Source organism: Macaca thibetana, chromosome 5 (genome assembly GCF_024542745.1).
Source record: "Macaca thibetana thibetana isolate TM-01 chromosome 5, ASM2454274v1, whole genome shotgun sequence".
Lineage (NCBI taxonomy): Eukaryota > Metazoa > Chordata > Mammalia > Primates > Cercopithecidae > Macaca > Macaca thibetana.
In genome coordinates, this window is record NC_065582.1 from 4646618 (window position 1) to 4667783 (window position 21166).

The 21166-nt window shown below is 41.2% G+C and overlaps 2 protein-coding genes and 1 non-coding gene across 6 annotated transcripts in view; 2 read left to right on the top strand and 1 right to left on the bottom strand.

Moving 5' to 3' along the window:
- The window catches only part of LRP2BP (LRP2 binding protein), a 29661-nt gene extending 12732 nt beyond the window's left edge, over positions 1 to 16929 (top strand). Inside the window, exons 1-9 of one of the 2 annotated variants that reach the window (XM_050792602.1) lie at positions 5579 to 6173; positions 6606 to 6732; positions 7775 to 7887; positions 9035 to 9148; positions 10236 to 10378; positions 10455 to 10560; positions 11612 to 11835; positions 13583 to 13757; positions 16740 to 16929. In XM_050792602.1, the coding sequence (XP_050648559.1) occupies positions 6627 to 6732; positions 7775 to 7887; positions 9035 to 9148; positions 10236 to 10378; positions 10455 to 10560; positions 11612 to 11835; positions 13583 to 13757; positions 16740 to 16805 (1047 nt within the window). In that variant the 5' untranslated portion in view covers positions 5579 to 6173; positions 6606 to 6626 and the 3' untranslated portion in view covers positions 16806 to 16929. Of the gene's footprint in view, positions 1 to 5578; positions 6174 to 6605; positions 6733 to 7774; positions 7888 to 9034; positions 9149 to 10235; positions 10379 to 10454; positions 10561 to 11611; positions 11836 to 13582; positions 13758 to 16739 lie in introns of those variants that run through there. The other variant, XM_050792603.1, reaches the window with a different exon arrangement.
- Positions 3197 to 3384, top strand: LOC126955900 (U2 spliceosomal RNA). Its single transcript, XR_007726182.1, has one exon. It is a non-coding gene; the product is annotated as a U2 spliceosomal RNA (small nuclear RNA).
- Positions 16930 to 20034: 3105 nt separating the features above from the next.
- The window catches only part of SNX25 (sorting nexin 25), a 150001-nt gene continuing 148869 nt past the window's right edge, over positions 20035 to 21166 (bottom strand). For all 3 annotated transcript variants that reach the window (XM_050792586.1, XM_050792585.1, XM_050792587.1), the window contains one exon: positions 20035 to 20618. In XM_050792586.1, the coding sequence (XP_050648543.1) occupies positions 20538 to 20618 (81 nt within the window). In that variant the 3' untranslated portion in view covers positions 20035 to 20537. The remainder of the gene's footprint in view (positions 20619 to 21166) is intronic.

Consider the following 21166-nt stretch of genomic DNA (forward strand, 5'->3'; position numbering starts at 1 on the left):
ACAAGTGGATTAACATAAATGTTAATTCAGGAAATCAGAAGTACAAAGATGCAGGATGAGCCATACAATAATTTCCTCACATTCTTCTGAAGAACAGACTGAAGCCCCCCAAAACAGCAGTAGTTTCCTGTCCCTCTTTGGAAATAGCCAGGACTCTTCAGCCTGAATTAGAGGCTGTCTCATACTTGTCACAGTCAGGACAACTGAAAACTTTTTACTAGGACTCCTGATAAGTCAGCCTAATTGAATGGATGCTTTACATTCAGAATTCAAATGAATCAAGCAGTCTTCCCATAAATTACTCAAACTACCAGAAATCTAAACCAGCAATTAATTTAAAAAGGGATTTTGTGCCCAATCACTTGGAAACTATTTGGCAGTATCTACAAAAGCTGACTATGCATACTCATTGATCCAGTAACTACTACTACAATGTTTATCCCCAACAAAAATATGTACAAATTTTCAGGAAAAAGCAGGCACAAGAATGTTCCTAATAGTTCAAAACAGAAGCTACCCAAAGTCCATCAAGTAGAAAAGATAAATTGTGATATATTCACACCATGTAATACAACAATATGAAGGAAAAAAAATTACAACACAACAAAATGGATGAATCAATGTCAAGGGAAAGAAGCTAGACACAAAATATTACACACTGTATGATTCCATTTATATAGTATAAAAAAACAAGAAAAAGTAACTTGTGCCATTACAGGTGCATATAGGATTTACACTTGAGTTCATGTAGTGACCAGAGGGGAATACAACAGGACTTCTAAAGTGCTGATAAGGATCTCTTTCTTGATCTGAAAGCTAGTTACATGGATGTGTCTGGCTTGTGAAAATTTATCAAGCTGTAAACTTATATATACATTTCTGTATCTTTCATTTACTTCAGTAAACAGTTTTTAAATGGATTGCTTTAACAGCAGACTAGATGTGGCTAAAGAGAGAATTAATAAAAAGGGAGAGGTTACTGAAGAGATTACCCAGAGTGTGTCAGAGAGAAAAAAAAACAGATGGAAAATCTGAAAGGCAAACTTAAGAGACATGAGGAGAAGGTCTTATCAAAACGCTGGAGAGAGAAATGAAATAGACTGGGGCCTCTGAAGAGCATGGTGGGTTGACTTGTGTTTCCAGCCAAAGATACACCTGAGTCCTAACTTCTGAAACATGTGAATGTGAACCTCTTTGGAAATAGGATATTTTACATGTAATCAAGTTAAGAGGAAGTCATGTTGGATTAGGGTGGGTGCCAACTCCAGTGACTGGTGTCCTCATAAGAGGGAGGAGAGAACACACAGAGATAGAGGAGACACGAAGGGAAGGCCATGTAAACACAGAGGCAGAGGTTGAGTTGTGCAGCTACAAGCCTAGGAACATCAGACATCACCAGCAACCACTAGAAGCTGGTGGGGGATGCTTAGGATGATTTTTTCCTAGGGCCAGAGGAAGCATGGCCCTGCCAACACCTTGATTTTGGACTTCTAGGCTCCAGAACTGTGAGAGAAGAAATTTCTGTTCTTTTTTTTTTTTTTTTTGTGAGACGGAGTCTCGCTCTGTCGCCCAGGCTGGAGTGCAGTGGCCGGATCTCAGCTCACTGCAAGCTCCGCCTCCCGGGTTCACGCCATTCTCCTGCCTCAGCCTCCCGAGTAGCTGGGACTACAGGCGCCGCCACCACGCCCAGCTAGTTTTTTGTATTTTTTAGTAGAGACGGGGTTTCGCCGTGTTAGCCAGGATGGTCTCCATCTCCTGACCTCGTGATCCGCCCGTCTCGGCCTCCCAAAGTGCTGGGATTACAGGCTTGAGCCACCGCGCCCGGCCAATTTCTGTTCTTTTAAGCCACAAAGTTTTTGATATTTTGTTTTAGTAGCCCTGGGAAACTAACACAAACAAATTATCCCTGAGAATGTTTGAGAGCTAATAAAAGACACCAATCCAAGACAGGAAGCTCAAAATTCCCCAAACATAATAAATATCTAGTCAATCTAATAAATACCCAGTAAATCCATCAAAAAGGCAATACAATAAAAAATGAAATGTGAATAAGGTAGATAGAGTGAAAGTACAAAATAAGAAATAATTTCAATTCGGTGGTAATTAAAATAAATGTAAAAGAGCTAAATGTTCCGGTAATATTCAAAGATTATCAGCTTAGGTATAAACAACACATCAACAAATCTAAATGCATGCGATTTATGAAACACGCCTGAAATATGAACTACAAATCAACAACACAACCCAAAGGCAAAAAGACTTAAACATTTAAGAGAAATGACCAAGAAACATATGCAAAAGCAGCTTGTGGGGAGGATAGGGGTGCTTGGGTAGGGGTAGCAGGTGGGAGGAATAGGTGGAAATGTGTGGAAGGAAATGGGTGGAAATCACACGGGTGTACAGGAGACTTAAAGATAACGTGATTTTAAAAAATTGAGCGACAGCATGATGAAACCCTGTTTCTACTAAAATACAAAAAAATTAGCTGGATGTGGCGGCATGTGCCTGTAGTCCAGCTACTCAGGAGGCTGAGGCAGGGGAATGTATGAGCCCTGGAGGCAGAGGTTGCAGTGAGCTGAGATTGCGCCACTGCATTCCAGCCTGGGCAACAGAGCAAGACTCCATCTCTAAAACAAGAAAGTGAGTGACAGGTACTTGGATGTTAATTGTCTAGTTGTTATTCATTCTTTATTTATATATCTGAAAATTGTTTGTATCTATTCAGCATTCAATTTTATAAACTTGAAAAGTTAAATACAAGTTTTCAACATTATGATAAGTCTTGCATAATCATTCCTCACTTGTACGCACCTCTTTTTAGTTATGAGGACCTGGTCTATTCCAAACACTTCTCTCTTTTCCATGGGTTTTCAAGAAGTGAATCATTTCTTGATACTTCCATTCTGATTCTAATCTCTGCTCATCATAACCACAGAGGAGTCATAACTTGTCTGAATCTTTGAGGAAATAGTCATTTTCTTTCAGCTCTCAGAGGCGGCTCTAGTCTGTAGTTCTGCTTGATGCTGCTAATCGTCAGAAAAGCAGATCTATCGTTCCTTCTCTCTATGGAATCCCTACTCTCAGGTCATTCTTCCCTTCCTGCCACTGAGCATTTTCAATAACGTGATTCATCAATAACATTATTCAATAACAGCTAACTTTAGTCCTGTTCGCAATATCAAACATTTCACATAATGTTGCTTCTCAACTTTTTGGTCAAGATCAAGTATAATATCTGTTCTTATCAATTTAATATCTGATCCATCCTCTATCTGAAGACAAGATATTAAATGGATTTTTGGAGCAGGGAGATGCAATAGGAGCTTGCTCCAACCCCACACATGGACATGGTATTGCAGTACCTCCTGGAACGCTGCGCCCTCCCTGCTCCAAAAAACATTCACATACTAGACCATCCATACCAGGCACAATGTGATCTAACATGTTATGGGAAGGAGAGTTATCCTTTATTATGCCAGCTGTAGAAAGATAAGAATAAATATATTTTCCTCCATATGTCCATTGTCTTAGGTTTACTTCCCCAGAAGCAGAGTTCCTATTGGGATTTTTGTTCAAGTGTATTCCAGGGGGTGGTCTCAGGAGAACAGCGCAGGAGACACGCTGAGCAAGAATGTGGATCTCAGGTAGAAACTAACTTCATTCTGACCTCACAGAGCACAATTACACTACCAAATTTATCTCACCTTGAGGCTAAGGGGTGTCAGGACTGTACAGGGTCTGCAATTCTACCCTACTTAACCACTAACAAGCCAGCCTGTTTCATGGATGCTGGCAGAAGACACAAGACTCTTGGATTAGAAACAGATTACTTTCTTACTTATAGCAGAAGCCATAACCAGAGTGTCAGCATGATGCTTGAGCCAGTTCTCCCTGCCCCCCAGTACCCACAGAGGTGACACAGAGGGCCCATTATGGATTCGCGCACACTCTGTGGGCTGCGTTATAACAGAGGAACACTGCCCTTGGGGGATCCACTGCTCTTTAGAGAAGCAGCCCTGCTGTTTGTCTGTGAGGAGACATTGCCTTCTTCTTCAAGATTACTTGCTGCAAACACAACCTTGAGAATGGCCCATGTAAAGAGCAGAGCCAGCCTTGCATTCTTGACACATCCAGCAAGAATGTGCAGAGATGCTCAAGATGCGTGGCAGACGGGCTCTCCTAATCGGGGAGTGGTCTGTCTCCAAGAAAGAGGGAGCAAAGTGTCCTGGAGGAGGGGACTTATGTGGCTGTGGACAAAGCTATGGAGAAGGAACAGCTGTGAGCTGTTTTCTTTCAACATCCACAGTAGCTGGGGATGAGGGGGTACCACCTCTGAAAGAGGATCTGAGAAGGGTGCCCTTAGCATCCATGCCACCTGCTTTTCCCTTAAAATCACAGATTTCTTTCAGATTCTATATTATCAATTACTGTCTACAATTTCTATTATAGAATTTTCTAAATTTACAACATATTATGCAAAGAGTTGTTAAGTTTCAAATAATGATTTTATACCTAATCCCAAGATTTGGCAGAGATAAATACATCCTCTTGCTGTTTTCAATCTTCTCTTTGTGTTCATTTTTTCTAATTAAAAAAGTACTAATTTGGATTATCCTCTTACAAGAGACTTATGTTAAAAGCTCATATTAGTTTTGCTTTTTGGAGAGTTTTGCTTTTTGGAAAGACAGAATAGAATAAAGAAGTGCAGCCTGGGCACGGTGACTCACTCCGGTAACCCCAGCACACTGGGAAGCTGAGACAGGAGGATTGCTGGAACCCAGGAACTTGAGACCAGCCTGCATAACATGGAGACCCCATCTCTACAAAAATTTTAAGGAATTAGCTGGATGTGATGGCACATGCCTGGAGTCCCAAGTACTTGGGAGGGTGAGGTGGGTGGATCATGTGAGCCCAGAAGGTTGAGGCTGCAGTGAGAGCTATGATTGTACCACTGCACTCTAGCCTGGATGACAGAGTGAGACCCTCTCTGAGAGGGAGGGAGAGAGAGAGAGAGAGAGAGAGAGAGAAAGTACGCAGGTGCTGGGACATGCCAGCTGTTCTGCTTACCTGTTCTTAACTAGCCCTGTGGCCTTGGGCAAGTTACTTAACTTCCCCACTGTCCCTTGGTTTCCCCATACATTAAATGAGTCTCATAATGGACCTTATTTCATAAAATTTTGTCGGAGCTGCCTAGAAAGCCTTACAACAAAGGTCAATACTTGGCATTTAATAAGAGTTCAAAAAATCTTTGTTTTCCAAATGTCTCCAAAACTTCTTTTAAGCTACAGCAACAAAAACCATGCGCAGTCTTCTAACCACAAAAGGCAACATGAGTTTAAACAAGGTAAGGTATTGTTTTCTGATTTGTTTCATTTCTGATGCCCTTCTTGAATATGCCCAGTTTTTTCTTAGCCTTTTTGAAGAAGCAGCATATCGAGTTAATGTCTTCGGTGAAAATAAAACTTCCGTATCCAATCTCTCAGTCATAAATGAGTGCTATCTGCATCATCCCTTCTTAATACCTTACCTAATATTGCTTCCCCCTAAGTAAAGCTCATTGGGAAATTTTATATTCACTAAAGGCAGCCATAAGATTTGGGGAATTATATAATCAAGAATTGTATATATCTAAAAAGGAACATTAAAAAATCCTCTAATTCAGACCACCTATAGTCCAAACTAAAGATGAGGAAATTGACTCTTAAAAAGATTAAATGACTCTTCCAAAATCACAAAGATAATTCAGTGAGTTTTTTCCTCTACTAAATGTTCCTTTTTTCTGCATTTCATTCTCACTTAAGCAACTTACTGTCTCAAAGAGCATCATGTAATGATACAAAACGCAGCTTTCCAATCACACTAAGGGTCTCTCGATGTCTTCTCTTGACCACCAATCAGGAACCTTTGCTGGAAGCTTGTTTCTGATTGGTGAAGGTAAGCCGTAACAGTGGAATGCCAAGGAGTAAACACAAAAGCGTAGCAACAACTGAGTTTGCTGTCTCACTACCCTCAGCCTAGGCCAACCTGGACTCCTTCACCCCAAATGAGGTGACCTCTACATTTTATATGAAGACACTGATTTACCATTCAACTGTGATCCATCTTATAACATGGCAATCCGATACAGACAGGAAGATAAAACCGAATACAGCTAAAATAAAGTATATTCCCAGGTAAAATAGACACGTGCCTTAATTTGAAATGGATTCGTCCGATGAGTGTCAGTTACAAGGGCACAGAAGGTACCGGTGCAGAAGACCTGTCTCTGTGGGCAGTGCCACAGGTCCCCTAAGGGGCAATGCTTGTGCTGGGCGACATGACCCATCTTAATGTATAAACCCATAGCCAGACAGGACGTGCAAACGGGTCTCATGGTGAATGCCATGCTGTGGAAAATGACATGGAGAATGGCTGTCTCTCAGCTGGGGAGGGTCTTGGTGTCCTAGGAAAGAATGTTCACGTCCTAGAGTCGGTGGTTGGTGTTCTATCTAGGCGATGAGGGAAGGATGCTTTTCATAATGAGCGCCTGGTGGGAATAGAGTCTCTTTTTGCATTTTGCTGGAGGAAGACATTTCTACCACCTTATTTTTTATTCTTGCTTACAGAATACACATTGTGGAAAAAGGATGAAGTTGACCAGCGAAAAGTTGCCCAAGAACCCCTTTTATGCCTCCATATCTCAATATGCTGCTAAAAACCAAAAACCCTTCCAATGGGAAAAGGAAAAGACTGGTACGAATCTTACTATTTAAGCTTCCCTTGGAAAATCCTTTCACTGACAGTTCATTTTGTATGCTAGAGCAAATGAGACAAGAAAGACTGTGTTTGATTGATTTCAAGGAAGTGGTTAATCATTACAGTCCTTTTGAGTTTTCCCACAAGAATCTGTGAAATTGCTCATTTATCTGGTAGCAAATCGTCAGTGAGGTCTCACAGATAGTTAGGTCTTGAGTTTACTCTCAGGACTTAAGGACATGCTTCTAGAAAACACAAGCCAGATGTCATGTTTGTTAAAGAGAACAATGCCATGCTTTACTTGCAATTATTATTTAAATACCTGATTTCCCCTATAGCCTTAAAAATATTATATTAGGGATGGGATGCTCATTTGGTTAGAGGAGCTCTCATTAAGGCTCAAATTAAGAATTTAACTCACCTCTCCAGACGGCTTTGCCCATTGAAGACAAACCAATGCATAGACTTATACCGAGCCCTGCACTGCTACGGCTCTACTTGGCCATAAGCAGGGTTAGTGCGAAACCAATCCACAAGTATTGCTTTTTTTGTTTTTGTTTTTGAGATGGAGTTTTGCTCTTGTTGCCCAGGCTTGAGTGCAGGGATGCGATCTTGGCTCACTGCAGCCTCCGCCTGCCTGAGTCTCCTGAGTAGCTGGGATTACAGGCGTGCACCACCACACCCCCCAATTTTGTAGTTTTGGTAGCGTCGGGGTTTCTCCACGTTGGTCAGACTGGTCTTGAACTCCCAACCTCAGGTGATCTGCCTGCCTTGGCCTCCCAGAGTGCTGAGATTTACAGGCGTGAGCCACCATGCCCGGCCCATATTGCTTCATTATACAAGGCACAGTGTTAGGTACTGTGACCATGCCCTTTTTTCAGGTAATATTTCTTCCTTGAGCTAAGGAGGCCAGCTGTAGGAATGAGTACTAGAAAGAAATATTGTCAACAGTGTTAGATGGATTTTACATGATTCATTACTTCAGGAGAGAAAATTCCTATTATGTGGTTAATGGAATTCCTTACCTTTTAAAAATCAGATCATTACAGCCATGCTAATTTGGTGGATAAGGCATTGCAGCTCTTGAAGAAAAGAATACTGAAAGGAGACACTCTGGCATATTTCCTGAGAGGTCAACTATATTTTGAAGAGGTATCATTTTTTGTTTATTTGTTTTCATTTCCTATAATTCTGTTGTTAGATCCTGAGACAAAAATTTCATGTAGAGTTTCTTACTGTGTTATACTAGGGAAATTCTGTCCAATTACATAGACTATGGCTGTGGTTTTAACAGTGGGATACAGTGCTGCTAGCTTGAGGAGTTACCTGACCTTTCTTCATAAAATCCATGTCATGAAAGCCATTTATGGGAGTCATTTTAGTATAAAATCCATTTCACACTATAGATTAAAAATCAAATTTTTATATATTTGCTCAAAATATTTAATAATACAAATTATATTATCAGGCCGGGTGCGGTGGCTCACACCTGTAATCCCAGCGCTTTGGGAGGCCGAGGCAGGTGGATCACCTGAGGTCAGGAGTTGGGAGACCAGCCTCTCCAACATAACTAAACCCCGCCTCTACTAAAAAAAAAAAAAGAAATAGCCAGGCATGGTGGTGCACATCTGTAATCCCAGCTACTTGGGAGACTGAGGCAGAGAATTGCTTGAACCCAGGAGGCAGAGGTTGCAGTGAGCCGAGATTGTGCCACTGCACTCCAGCCTGGGTGACAGAATGAGACTCCCTCTCAAAAAAAAAAATTATATTTATATTATCAGATATCTTCATATTAATAATTGAAGCCCTGATTTTTATCTAGTACTTAGAGGCGGCCTTAGTTGTTCCTGGACAGCATAGGAGGAAATCGCCCTCGTTCTCCACATCTTGTTGGGATAAGCTGGGAAGTAGACTGAGGCATGGCTATGCCAGCTGTCCCCCCAACTTCAGTAATGTAGTTTCGGTTTTTCACTGATTTCCCCGGGAAGACTTGAAAAGGGACAGACTGTCCCTTCACCATTTGTTCACCTATATCCCACTTACTCTCTCACTTTTCAACGGCACCTTCATCTATCCTGGCAACAAATGTTTGCTGAGGGCTCTCTGTGCACCTGTCACTCTGAGGATGGCAGAGCACCATGGCAGACAGCGTGCTTCGTCAGCATGGGGCATGGGTTCGAACGTGGCTGCACTGCTTGTTAACTGTGTGTTTAACTTAGGCAGAAACAGTTGGCCACTTGGTGCCTTTGGGATTAAAGATCATAATAAAAATAATTCAATATCTTCTGGATGCTTCTAGGGATGGTATGAAGAAGCATTAGAACAGTTTGAAGAAATCGAGGAGAAAGACCATCAAGCAACTTACCAGCTAGGAGTGATGTACTATGATGGGCTGGGGACCATTCTAAATTCTGTAAGTTAGTGTCTTGGTCACAGTGGGTAAGATTTCATTGTCAGTGGATTGTTGGACACAATTAAAATTATATTTTAATACTTTTTTTTTTTTTTTTGAGACAGAGTCTCGCTGTGTCACCCAGGCTGGAGTGCAGTGGCACGACCTCGGCTCACTGCAACCTCCACTTCCCGGGTTCAAGTGATTCTCCTGCCTCAGCCTTAAGAGTAACTGGGATTACAGGCACTGCCACCATACCTGGCTGATTTTTGTATTTTTAATAGAGACAGGATTTCACCATGTTGGCCAGGGCCTACTAAAAATACAAAAATTAGCCTGGCGTGGTGGTGCATGCTTGTATTCCCAGCTACCTGGGAGGCTGCAGTGAGCCAAGATCATGCCACTGCACTCCAGCCTGGGTGACAGAGCAAGACTCTGTCTCAAACAAAAATCAAAATATATTTGATTGTCCAGTATTATTTTCTTCTTTTGGGTGATGTTTGAAGGTTTGTGTCTGATGGATCTGGGGGTGGAGGGTGCAGATCTGTTCCTGCTAGTGGTTAGAATATCTTCTATGCTTGCCTTGTGACCACAAAGCAGATGTTGTATTAATGCGTAAGATTTGTATATTAGATACAAACTATGAGCACACAGTAAAAGTATGCTTGAATGGAAGATGGTGATTGTTAGGGGCTCACAAGTGTATTGTAAGAATTATAAATGTGAAAGAAGTTCCGGGCCATGCTTGCCTTTTAGTCAGTTCTAAGAACTGTGCTGATTCAGGATAAGGGTTATTAGATGGGAGGGAGGAGAGAAAAAAGGAAGCCCATATTGAGACTTAAATCAACTCAGGCAGCTGTAAAAGGAAGGAAATTTCTTATATCCCAGAGCTCCTGGGAGTGCCTGGATAGGAAATGTACCTTTAGAGATTCTTTTCATCCTTATCGCTTGCCCGGCAGGATCCAGGACAATCGTAACTCCTGGGCACAGATTCATAGTATTACACATCATGTCAGAGGGCGGACACTTCACAGCCTTATTGGGAGAAAGAAATTCAGTTTGGGTAAAACTAAAAACTAGGGTTTTTTTGCTCTTTCTTTTGTCAAAGGAGAAAGGGGTGGACTACATGAAGAAAATTCTTGATTCTCCATGTCCCAAAGCAAGACACTTAAAATTTGCAGCTGCTTACAACCTCGGAAGAGCTTATTATGAAGGAAAAGGTGTTAAACGATCAAATGAGGAAGCCGAAAGGTAATCCTGCCTGGGAACAAGATTAGGTTTGAATGGAATGCTGAAACCAAGAATAACATGCCTCGCTTTCTCGTAGACTGTGGCTTTTCGCAGCAGACAATGGAAATCCCAAAGCTAGTGTGAAGGCTCAAAGTATGCTCGGGCTGTATTACTCAACCAAGGAGCCCAAGGAGTTAGAAAAGGTGACATGCCCTTCTTTTTTAATGCCAGTGTTATATTTAGATTAATATTTGTTTCACTACTTTTTTTGAGAAAATGGTGGGGAATGTTGTTTTAAATCTCTCTTATATTTCCTTAAAATGTAAAGGAAGTGTACATTTTAGGATCTCAAAGCCCTTTTATTTATAAATGTCCCCTTCCCTACCTCTATCGAAGGAAACCATGAATGTGAGAGTATTTTGTATACTACAGTATCAAAGCTAAAAGAAGAGAAACAGTCCTGAAATTACGGCCAAAATCCTTTTCATCATGAATAGATGAATATTAGCAGTGACTTGAGAAATAATTGATACTAATAAATAAAATATACTAAGAATTAGTTACAAATAAAGTCCATCTAAGATTTTCACAGAAATACAATCTTTCATCCATGGTTGAAACAGTTTCCCAAAAAATCCTATAGGGAGAAGGAAATGGGGGCCGAGTCCTACTTGTATGAGAGGAGTTAATGGCAAGTTTGCAAGAGGCATGTAACAAGTAAGGCCATCTTCGGATAGATGAGCAGCCACCTGGAATTTTGTAAACGAGTTCAAATTCACTGTAGCGGAGTATGAGGCAAATGTGCTTGAGGCTACATACAGCGTTTATCGGGGTTGTCTTTGATCGCAGGAGCTGCCATCTCTAGCATCCACAGGGAGCTTGAACTCTCCCTCACCATCAGCAGTCTCCTCTCCTCTGCTGGCCACATGCCTTTCAGACACTTAGTTCCTATTTGGCACCTTCCTGATCCCTACTCTGGAAGGTCCCCAAATCCTGAAACCTAGGACAGCTGGTCCTTCTCTGCCATAAGCTGTCTGGACTGTGACCTCATCTGCACTGCGGAGACACGGCAGAGGAACTCCCTCCACACAGCGTCAGGCATGTGTGCTAGTGTGAAACGCGTCCAAAGGCCTACAGCTCTTTCCTAGAGATGATTAATAGTGCTAGCTAGGAGCCACAGATTTCTGTCTAGTATTCCCTTATAATTTCATCTAGTGGATCATAAATACAATGATGAAACTGTGCTTTTCTTAGGCATTTTACTGGCATTCAGAAGCATGTGGCAATGGAAATCTGGAGTCCCAGGGTGCACTTGGGCTCATGTACTTGTACGGACAAGGCATCCAGCAGGATACGGAGGCTGCCCTGCATTGCTTAAGAGAAGCAGCAGAACGCGGAAACGTCTATGCTCAAGGGAATCTCGTGGAGTATTACTATAAGATGAAATTTTTTACAAAGTGTGTTGCATTTTCTAAAAGGTGAATGTCTGTGTCTGTTTTGTGCTGCTGTAACAGAATACCACACACTAGGTATTAAGAAACAGAAATTTATTTCCCCCGGTTCCAGAGGCCAGGAAGTTCAAGATCAAGGTAGGTGTGGTTGTCTAGTGAGGGCTGCAACCTCCAGAGGGGAGGACCATCACGTCCTCACATGACAGCGGAAAGCTACAGGAAACCTCTTTTATAAAAAGGGCTTTCGTCCTATTCATGAGGGAGGTGCTCTCATGGCCTCATCGCCTCTTGAGGGCCCTACCTCTTGATACGATCACACTAGCAACACTGGGATTTTGGAGGGAACTTTCTTCAAACCCTAGCAGTAGTGTTGGAATAAACTGGATGAAAGCATTGACAAGAATGCCTAAGAATGTTCTATGCCAAATCCTTCACAGAGCTTTCTGCGGTATTAGCAATGGTAGCTACTGAGCACTTGAAATGTGTCTAATGCAACTTAGCACTACACTTTTAAATGTTAATTAACATAAATATTCATATGGCTAGTGGTTACCATACTGGATAGCACAATTCTATGCCATTAGCCTTCAAGATTTCAGTGCTACTAGCTGAAGCAAGTTGCTTAAGAAGCAATTGCTTTATGTGTAAGAAGAGAATACCTTTATAGCAGGATCATAATAGTGTACTTAACACAGCTTGGCATATCACACCTTTATCACGTCTTCATTTCTTCCTGCGCTCCTCGGCCATGCAGTTCTATAACTGCACAACTAAATATAGCTCCATAAGAACTGAACATGAGAATATGGTGAAAAGACTGAGGCTATATCTAATAAAATATACAAAAACGTCTTTTCCCAGAGTCTGTAAGGCTCCATGTACTTCCCTACACTTCTTTACCCAGTGTATAAAAGCAGTGTGTCGGGGACACAGGCCTGGGTGTACTCTGGAGTGTCCATCAGACTCTGTATGTGCTGGTGTTTCCCAGTCACACCCTTCCCACAGCGCCAGGTCTCCCCTCTCTGCGAGCCCTAGCGCGGGGCAGTGATCTACAAGAGGATGAGGGGAGGGAGGGGCTGCTACTTCCCGTGTCCCCGGCGTCTCGGGCTCCAGGCAGCAGACCACTTACAGGAGTGACTGCCAATATCTCAAAGCAAGTGTCCGTCTTAGTTAGAACTAAAGCTTTAAATCATTCTTTAAAATCTTTGGCGTTTTCCATTGTTTCCCACATTCCTACTCCATTAACATTGTGGTTAATGTGGAGGTGACTGGATCGCATGCTCACACGATTCTATGTATTTGTGTCTGGGTATAAAGGATGACTTCTTTCCCTCGTCCGTTTTTAAAGACGTGCTAGTGAAAGGGTTTTCTGGTCCTATGTGGCTAATGTCCAAATTGAAGGTGGCTGTTTCCATACATGATCCAAAGAAGTGGAAAATGCTTTCTTCTCCACGCAGTTTAAATCCACAAAGTGACATTAAACTTCCAAGAGTAATATGACAAGAAAAAAGAAACATACCTTTGTTTTCTAATGGTGATTGAGCCTGCTGAGCATAATTACAGAGACGATGTAAAGTCACCACTATGGTAAGCTCGCCTTCTCCTGGTTTGAGTTGGCTATACGAACCCTTCACCACGCAGCAAACAACTTAGTTCTCAAAGCAGTAGAGAGAAATCACTTCGGGGACAAGGTCGGTTTCTAGGCACATCGTTTTACAAACACTTACACCATAACTGATGTCCTTTTCCATTTCGCCACTCTACGTCCTCTCAGGATTGCTGACTATGATGAGGTGCACGACATCCCCATGATTGCCCAGGTCACAGACTGTCTCCCGGAGTTCATCAGCAGAGGCATGGCAATGGCATCCTTCTACCACGCAAGGTGTCTCCAGCTCGGCTTGGGCATCACCAGGGACGAAGCAACGGCTAAGCACTATTATTCTAAAGTAAGCGTTAGAACAAAGTATCAGTTCACCCAAAGAGAAACTGCCAGGCTTTAGTTGCAACTTGAAGGGTTTTACGGATTAGTGTTTCTTCTACTCAATTACTGTGCAGATAACCTCTGTCTACAGAGACGCTGTCAGACATGCAGATTGTTTGCAGACAATTGTCAGATTCTTATTAGCATAATTTAGCTCAAATGATTAAAAGCCCTATTTTGATGCAAATTACTCTTTCATTCTGCTACTATCTGCGGCCTAAGGCCCAGCACTAAGACCTTAAAGCTGAACAGTTTATGTCTTTCATCTAGAAAAAGTGTGAACCTATGTGTTCATTCTAGTATGGTAATGAAATACGGTTTAAAGGTTTTTTTGAGCGTGACATCTACCCCACTCAGGAGGGATATTCTTGAGCTTGAGGTAGTCAGTGAAAATAAGCCTTTCATATTTTAATCCGTGTGATCAATTTATTTAGATCCCAAATGCATTTCACATCTCAAAGTAACTACTAAAAACTAAAAAGCAAGGGCTGTGGTAGTTGTGGGGGTGGGGGGGAGGGGGCGGTAAAGGAGATCATTATGAATACTAAGTTTAGATTTTTTTTTTTTTAAAGAAAAACCAAAAAGCTGGGCCATCACATCCATGAGTCAAAATTAGAATTACATCATAGCAGACTTGGTAGAGCAGTGTTTGTAGTGCACAGATCATTCAGCCTGAGTGGGGGAACAAGGGAAGGAACAGTATTCTGAGTCCCTTGGCTGACTCTGATATTACCGCAGTGGTTCCCAAGCTTCTCTGCATGTTAAAATCACCCGAGGATCTTTTACAAATTCCAAAGTTCAGGCCTTATTTCAGAAAATTTCAATCATGGTCTCTAGGAGACAGCAGCATATTTGTTGAAGCTCCCCGTGGGATTCCAATGTCAGGTAAATTTGGGAACCCTAAATTACTTTAAAATTAAAACTTCCAGAGCATCAAAGCCATATTAACACACAGACACACAGCACACAGCCAAATGCAACTGATCTTTAAGATATTTACCTCTACTCCATTCTTCGTATGAATAAACGGTTGTCTAACTTTTTTCATTTAAATGCTCTCTGTACTGGCGGGGCACAGAGGCTCATGCCTGTAATCCCAGCACTTTGGGAGGCTGAGGCGGGCAGATCATTGAGGTCAGGAGTTCGAGACCAGCCTGGCCAACATGGTGAAACCCAGTGTCTACTAAAAATACTAAATAACCCCGTCTCTACTGAAAAATAAAATTAGCCAGGTGTGGTAGTGTGTGCCTGTAATCCCAGCTACTCGGGAGGCTGGGGCAGGAGAATTGCTTGAACCTGGGAGCAGAGGTTGCAGTGAGCCAAGATCACACCACTGCACTCCAGCCTGGGACTCCGTCTCAAAAAAAAAATGCTCTCTGTACTATACCAATTTCCAAACCAAGCTGATTTCAGGTTCTATCCTATCCTTAATATCCTTAGAAAACTCTAGTCAAACATATTTTGAAACATGGTATATAGTCATCCTGCATAAAGCAGCAAAACAAGGCCAGGTACGGTGGCTCAGGCCTGTAATCCCAGCACTTTGGGAGGCCGAGGTGGGAGGATTACCTGAGGCCAGGAGTTTGAGACCAACCTGTCCAATATGGCAAAATCCTATCTCTACTAGAAATACAAAAATTAGCCCATCATGGTAGCGTGTGCCCGTGGTCCCAGCTACTCGGGAGGCTGAGGCATGAGAATTGCTTGAACCTGCGAGGAGGAGTGTTGCAGTGAGCGGAGGTTGTGCCGCTGCACTCCAGCCTGGGCAACAGAGTGAGACTCCATCTCAAAAAAAAAAAAAAAAAAAGCAAAAGAGATTCCAATCTGAGAATGATTTTCCATATGATGGGAGAAAATAGCCCCATTACTCTGCATCTAGGATACTGTACTCTAGAACTCTAGGATATGCATCGAGGATACTGGAGTCAGTTTGGGCCACTGGGGATACCGGTAAAATGGAGATAATTTAGAGGCAGTGAACCAGTGAAGGGTCTGGAATGATGTCACATGAGGCTTGATATGAGAACAGAAACCTTCTCTCTCAAAGCAAAAGGACACGAGGGGTCCTGACAGTGGCCTTCACTGGACCGGCAGTGTCCCACAGGAAGGGAACAGGTAGGGAGGGAGCGGAATCAGAGCCCATGGCAGGCAGCGTGTTATGGCAGACGGTGAGGCTGTAAGATGGTAACTGGGACCTCGAGGTGACAGACCCAGGCCTGCTCTCAGCTCTGCCACCGTCAGGCAGGGAGACTCCAACTTCCTGGAACCTTAGGTTTCTGTGAAACCAGCATTACGTATTCTGTTAGGACCCTTCAAGGATTCTAGAGTGCATGGAGAGAAATACCAGCCTAAAATAAGGGAGAGTTTTCTAACACAACAATTCAGGAAACAAACAAAAACACAGGTTTTCTCTAAAGGTGGCAACTTCCTGCTACTGGAAGCACACAAGCAAACACCTAGTGACCAACTGTCATGGCTACGGAAGGGACAATTTCTGCACAGAGTGAGGTTTGGATGAGAGCTCTGTCCCGCATTGTTGCCAGTCTAGAAATTATGCACCTTGTCACTGTTTAGACATCATAAGACTATTTTAGCTATATATTTTAAAATAAGATTATTACAGATGCTGTTATTCACATACTGAGATCATAACAACTTTGAGGCCAAATGTTAATGCTTTCCATTTTACTTATCTTAATAATTCATGACATACAATGCCATCATTGGTGCTTAAGTTCCCTTGATTCTTGGCACTGATAAAATGTTTTTCAAATTGATCCATTCTGCAGAGGTTAAAGTAGGACATCAGAATAGAAAGTATCTTAACAAATTTCCTTGAAATTTACTGTACTATTCTTAAAAACGAATCAAAAAAGAAAAAAAAAAAAAGAAGAAAGACCCAAACAATGAGAATGTATCTAAATATCTGACTCTCTTTGGTTTCAAGGCTTGTCGTCTGAACCCTGCACTGGCAGATGAACTTCACTCCTTACTTATTCGTCAAAGAATTTAGACCACAATGTATTTCAACAAAGATCATCCATGCTAACACCGCACAATGTGTGTATCTTTATAGTAGCTATGACTGGTTATTTTGCACATCGCAAATTACACTATCCTGGGTATTTTACAGGTGACATGTTACTTCGTTCTTGAATTTGTACGCGGTTAAGTTTTGCACCTTGAAACCTAGACACAAGGTCAGATTGCTGCAGGAGTCCTCAGAGGTCCACCTCTTACCCTACAGACTGGCCTAGACCATATCAAGTATCAAAACCATTCTACACAGCAAGTCTCTTTTTTCCTTTCTTAAATACCAAGTCTCCAAAAAGACTTAGTTTAGCTTTAGTAAGTTCAGAAGTAGAAATGATACAAACATATTTAAAACCATCATTTGAAAGTTTAATTCTTTATATTTGTCTCTTAGTTTTGTGAATTTTGAATGTTTAAATTTTGTTTCAGTCATTTATAATTTTTTAATGTAAATTCACGAAACTAATTAAGGGTAAAAGACATTTAAAGAATTAAACTTAAATAAGTGTGTGTAGCATTTCTACTTCTGAAGTTATTAAAGCTAAAACTGCACTAAGCCTTTTGAGACATCCTCTATTCTTAAAAAGCTCATAAATAATTGGCTAATTTATTACATATAAACTTCAAAAAAGTGGGTTATAAGACACTGCTTTGGAATCTTGCCCCTCCAAATCTTCCCTCAAAGATCTTAATGTAATGAGTAAAACAACTGCTATATACATATGCAGAATGTGTAATAAAACAAAAAGCAATTGCTATTTGAAAATATTTATAAGAAAGTTAAAGCAAATTGTTTCTTTGTGCTTCAGCTCATTTTCTACATTTTTAAAACCCTGTGGTAAAAACCTGAATGAAATCATCTACAAGAACTACAACTAAATACTGTTAAATTAGCAAAAGGCTTTCCTTATATAGATGACATCTATGAAGGCAAAAGGTGATAGTAAAAACAGTAAGATCCATATGCTTAAGACTGTACAAGGCTATTCATTTGTGAAACAAATATACATATCGAAGACAGGTCTCAGAAATACCTTAACTATCCCTTTTTAAATAAACATATTAAATGATGTGGCTTTATTTTATAAATCACAACCATCCCGACAGTGGATTTAAACAAGATTTCTTTTTCGTCATGGGAAAATGCAGTTAATATGGAGGTGACAGTCACTAAACTGTTGAATGGCAGAAAAGTATTTGCTCTAGTTTTATGTTCTGGCTTGTCTGTATTGCTTGAAACTTCATTTTGTCTTTGCGTAAGGGAAGAAATTTCAACAGACTCAGGTTTGAGATATCTCAAATTGTCATGTATTTCTGTCTCAGATCTCTTAATACCATCCATGTAACATTCCTTCAACCACTTGAAGATCCAAATTCCCAACCAGTATTCTCTTCTCCACACTTAATCCAGTTCCTAAAGATTCTTTTTTTTTTTTTTTTTTTTTTTGAGATGGAGTCTATCTGTCACCCAGGCTGGAGTGCAGTGGCACGATCTTGGCTCACTGCAAGCTCCGCCTCCCGGGTTCACGCCATTCTCCTGCCTCAGCCTCCCGAGAATCTTTAGGGTTGGGTGCGGTGGCTCACGCCTGTAATCCCAGCACTTTGGGAGGCCGAGGCGGGCAGATCACCTGAGGTCAGGGGATCGAGACGAGCCTGGCCAACGTGGTGAAGCCCTTCCTCTACTGACAATACAAAAATTAGCTGGGCGTGTAGTCCCAGCTACTCAGGAGGCTGAGGCAGGAGAATGGCTTGAAACCGGGAGGCGGAGCTTGCAGTGAGCTGAGATTGTGCAATTGCACTCCAGCCTGGGCAACAAGAGCGAAATTCCGTCTCCAGAAAAAAAAAAAAAGAATCTTAAAATAGGAACATAATAAAAGATCGACCCTAACTAAAGAGCACTTTTTAAACTGCCATTAAAAGATGGGTTTCAGAAATCATACACTTTGACGTGTGCCATATGTGGTAACATGCTGTGCTCAAATGTCTTCCACAAATCCAATGCAGAATGTAAAATTTCAGTTTACTGTAGTTACCATAAAGCTGATGCTCTGGCACAAGTGAGCCCGTGCAAACTACCACTGCTGAGGACAGTAGTAAACCCCTTGACCTGCGAGTGCGGTGAGTCTGTAACTCGAGCTGAGGCTTCCAGATCATGACTCTTACACACACACACACACACACACACTCCTTCTCTAAGATTCCTTATAGCTGATATCTCATGGAAAAATGACAATTTATCATAAATAAATATAGAGACAAAATAATAGTGATCTTTCTCATTTGCAATATAAACAGCTACAGTTTAAATGATAGCATAGAATTATGCCTAAAATGGACATTTCCAATAATTGTATTATGATAAGTTCTCTGGGCTTGACAACTTCACCTTGCCTATCTTCCTTGAATGTATTTTATCTGTTTTTTTCTATGTAGTCTTTTGAAGGATAATTTTTATCAATAGCCAACTTTGGGTATTTTTTTAAGTGTCAAATATCACGGTCTGAAAAAAGGATAAAAAAGCTATAATGAAAAAAATCTTAAGGATAACATTTGGTTTACTAATTTTTAATCATTTATCTTTCAGAACTTGTTTCTTATCAAGAAGTTGGCAGGTATGATACGTATATTATACGTATATAAACTGGCACAGGTTACATACTGGGGCATTAGGGGAGTATGTTTCAGGGATTCAAACTGAATTTTTACCTTTTACTTGTTTGTGTTGTTTTCAATATTCTTGGGGATTAGAGAGGGGAAAGTATGTTGTTGTCACATAATAGATGGTGAAACCCAGGAAAATGAAGTACTTGTCCATGGTCCCACTATCAGTAACAGGAAGTCTGTCCTCTGGATCTCCCCTAATGCCCTTGTGGTCTAAAAGGCTCGATGATACAACCGAGCCCCTGAAGTAGCTGCCTTCCTCCTTCCGCTCCCCCATCTCCGCCCTGCCCATACTCCAAGGGTCAGCTCCCATCTCTCCTCCCTAATGCCTCACTTCAAGCACTAATCTGGCTCTTTCTGCTCACTAAAAATCATATATTTTCACAGATTTATTTTGTTTCTGGAGAAGGCAGCAAACTTTTACTTCCCTGCAGAAGTAGTTAAGTGCATAGCGTTTTCTCTAAAAAGGCATTCAATAAATATTTGAACTGCCTGTAGAGTTTCAACCTCTTTGAGATATAAGTATCTTAAATATCATAGAGCGCTGAGATTCATTTTTATATTTTATTGCTTTGAATGCTAAAACTATGGGAAATCTTTGGTAAAAATAAAGACAATAAAATCTTCACAATAACTTTACACAAAGCATTGCACAACAATGTTCTTCAATATACATGAAATAATATAAGAAAGTTCACAATCCTCAGTGAGGAAATTAACTGTACAATATTCATAGTTCATTTTAAAACAAAATATTTTCATAAATATTTAAAATACTTCCTAGGTGCTCACATATTAACATCTGTATTTCAATCAGTATGTTGATCTTTAAAGTATTTATATTAAATAAAAATCAATAGAAGTTTTTTTCTGTTGCCTACCACAGCGTAAGTCCCGTCCTCCCCGATTCTGCTGATTTCACATAAAACTAGAGGGAGGTAACTAAAATAAAAATCAGTATGGTTCTCAGTCAAGCCCTCTGTGGAAAAGAGGAAAATGTTTCATGTCTATTATTACACAGACATTTTTCTGGTGGTTTATTTGTGCAGTCTCAAACTTGGCCAGCTTTAAGTTGATCTAAATGAGTTCTCAGCTCAGGACACAGTTCAATTAGCAGCAGTTCCATCAGCACCTGAACCAAGAAAGAAGGAAAAAAGTAGAAAAATGTTTTTCTCCAAGGGTTTATTCAAAATAAATATCTGCGTCTAAGAGAAAAGTGTAATTTTAGGTCTGAAATAATCTCAGTAAACAAGTAACTCTCAAACAGTATTTAATATTGGTAACTATAATCAGAGAGATGACTGGGAAACAGTTGGCTTTGCTGAAATAAGAAAACCAACCAGTTAGGCGGCAATGTTATATCAAAAGTCAAGGGAGGATGGGCACGGTGGCTCCTGCCTGTAATCCCAGTACTTTGGGAGGCGGAGGCAGACAGATCACCTGAGGTCAGGAGTTAGCGACCATCCCGGCCAACATGGCGAAACCCTGTCTCTACTAAAAATACAAAAATTAGCCAGGTGTGGTGGTGCACGCCTGTGGTCCCAGCTACTCGGGAGGCTGAGGCAGGAGAATTGCTTGAACCCAGGAGGCAGAGGTTGCAGTGAGCCGAGATCACGCCACTGCACCCGAGCCTGGGGGATAAGAGCGAAACTCTGTTTCAAAAAAAAAAAAAGTCAAGGG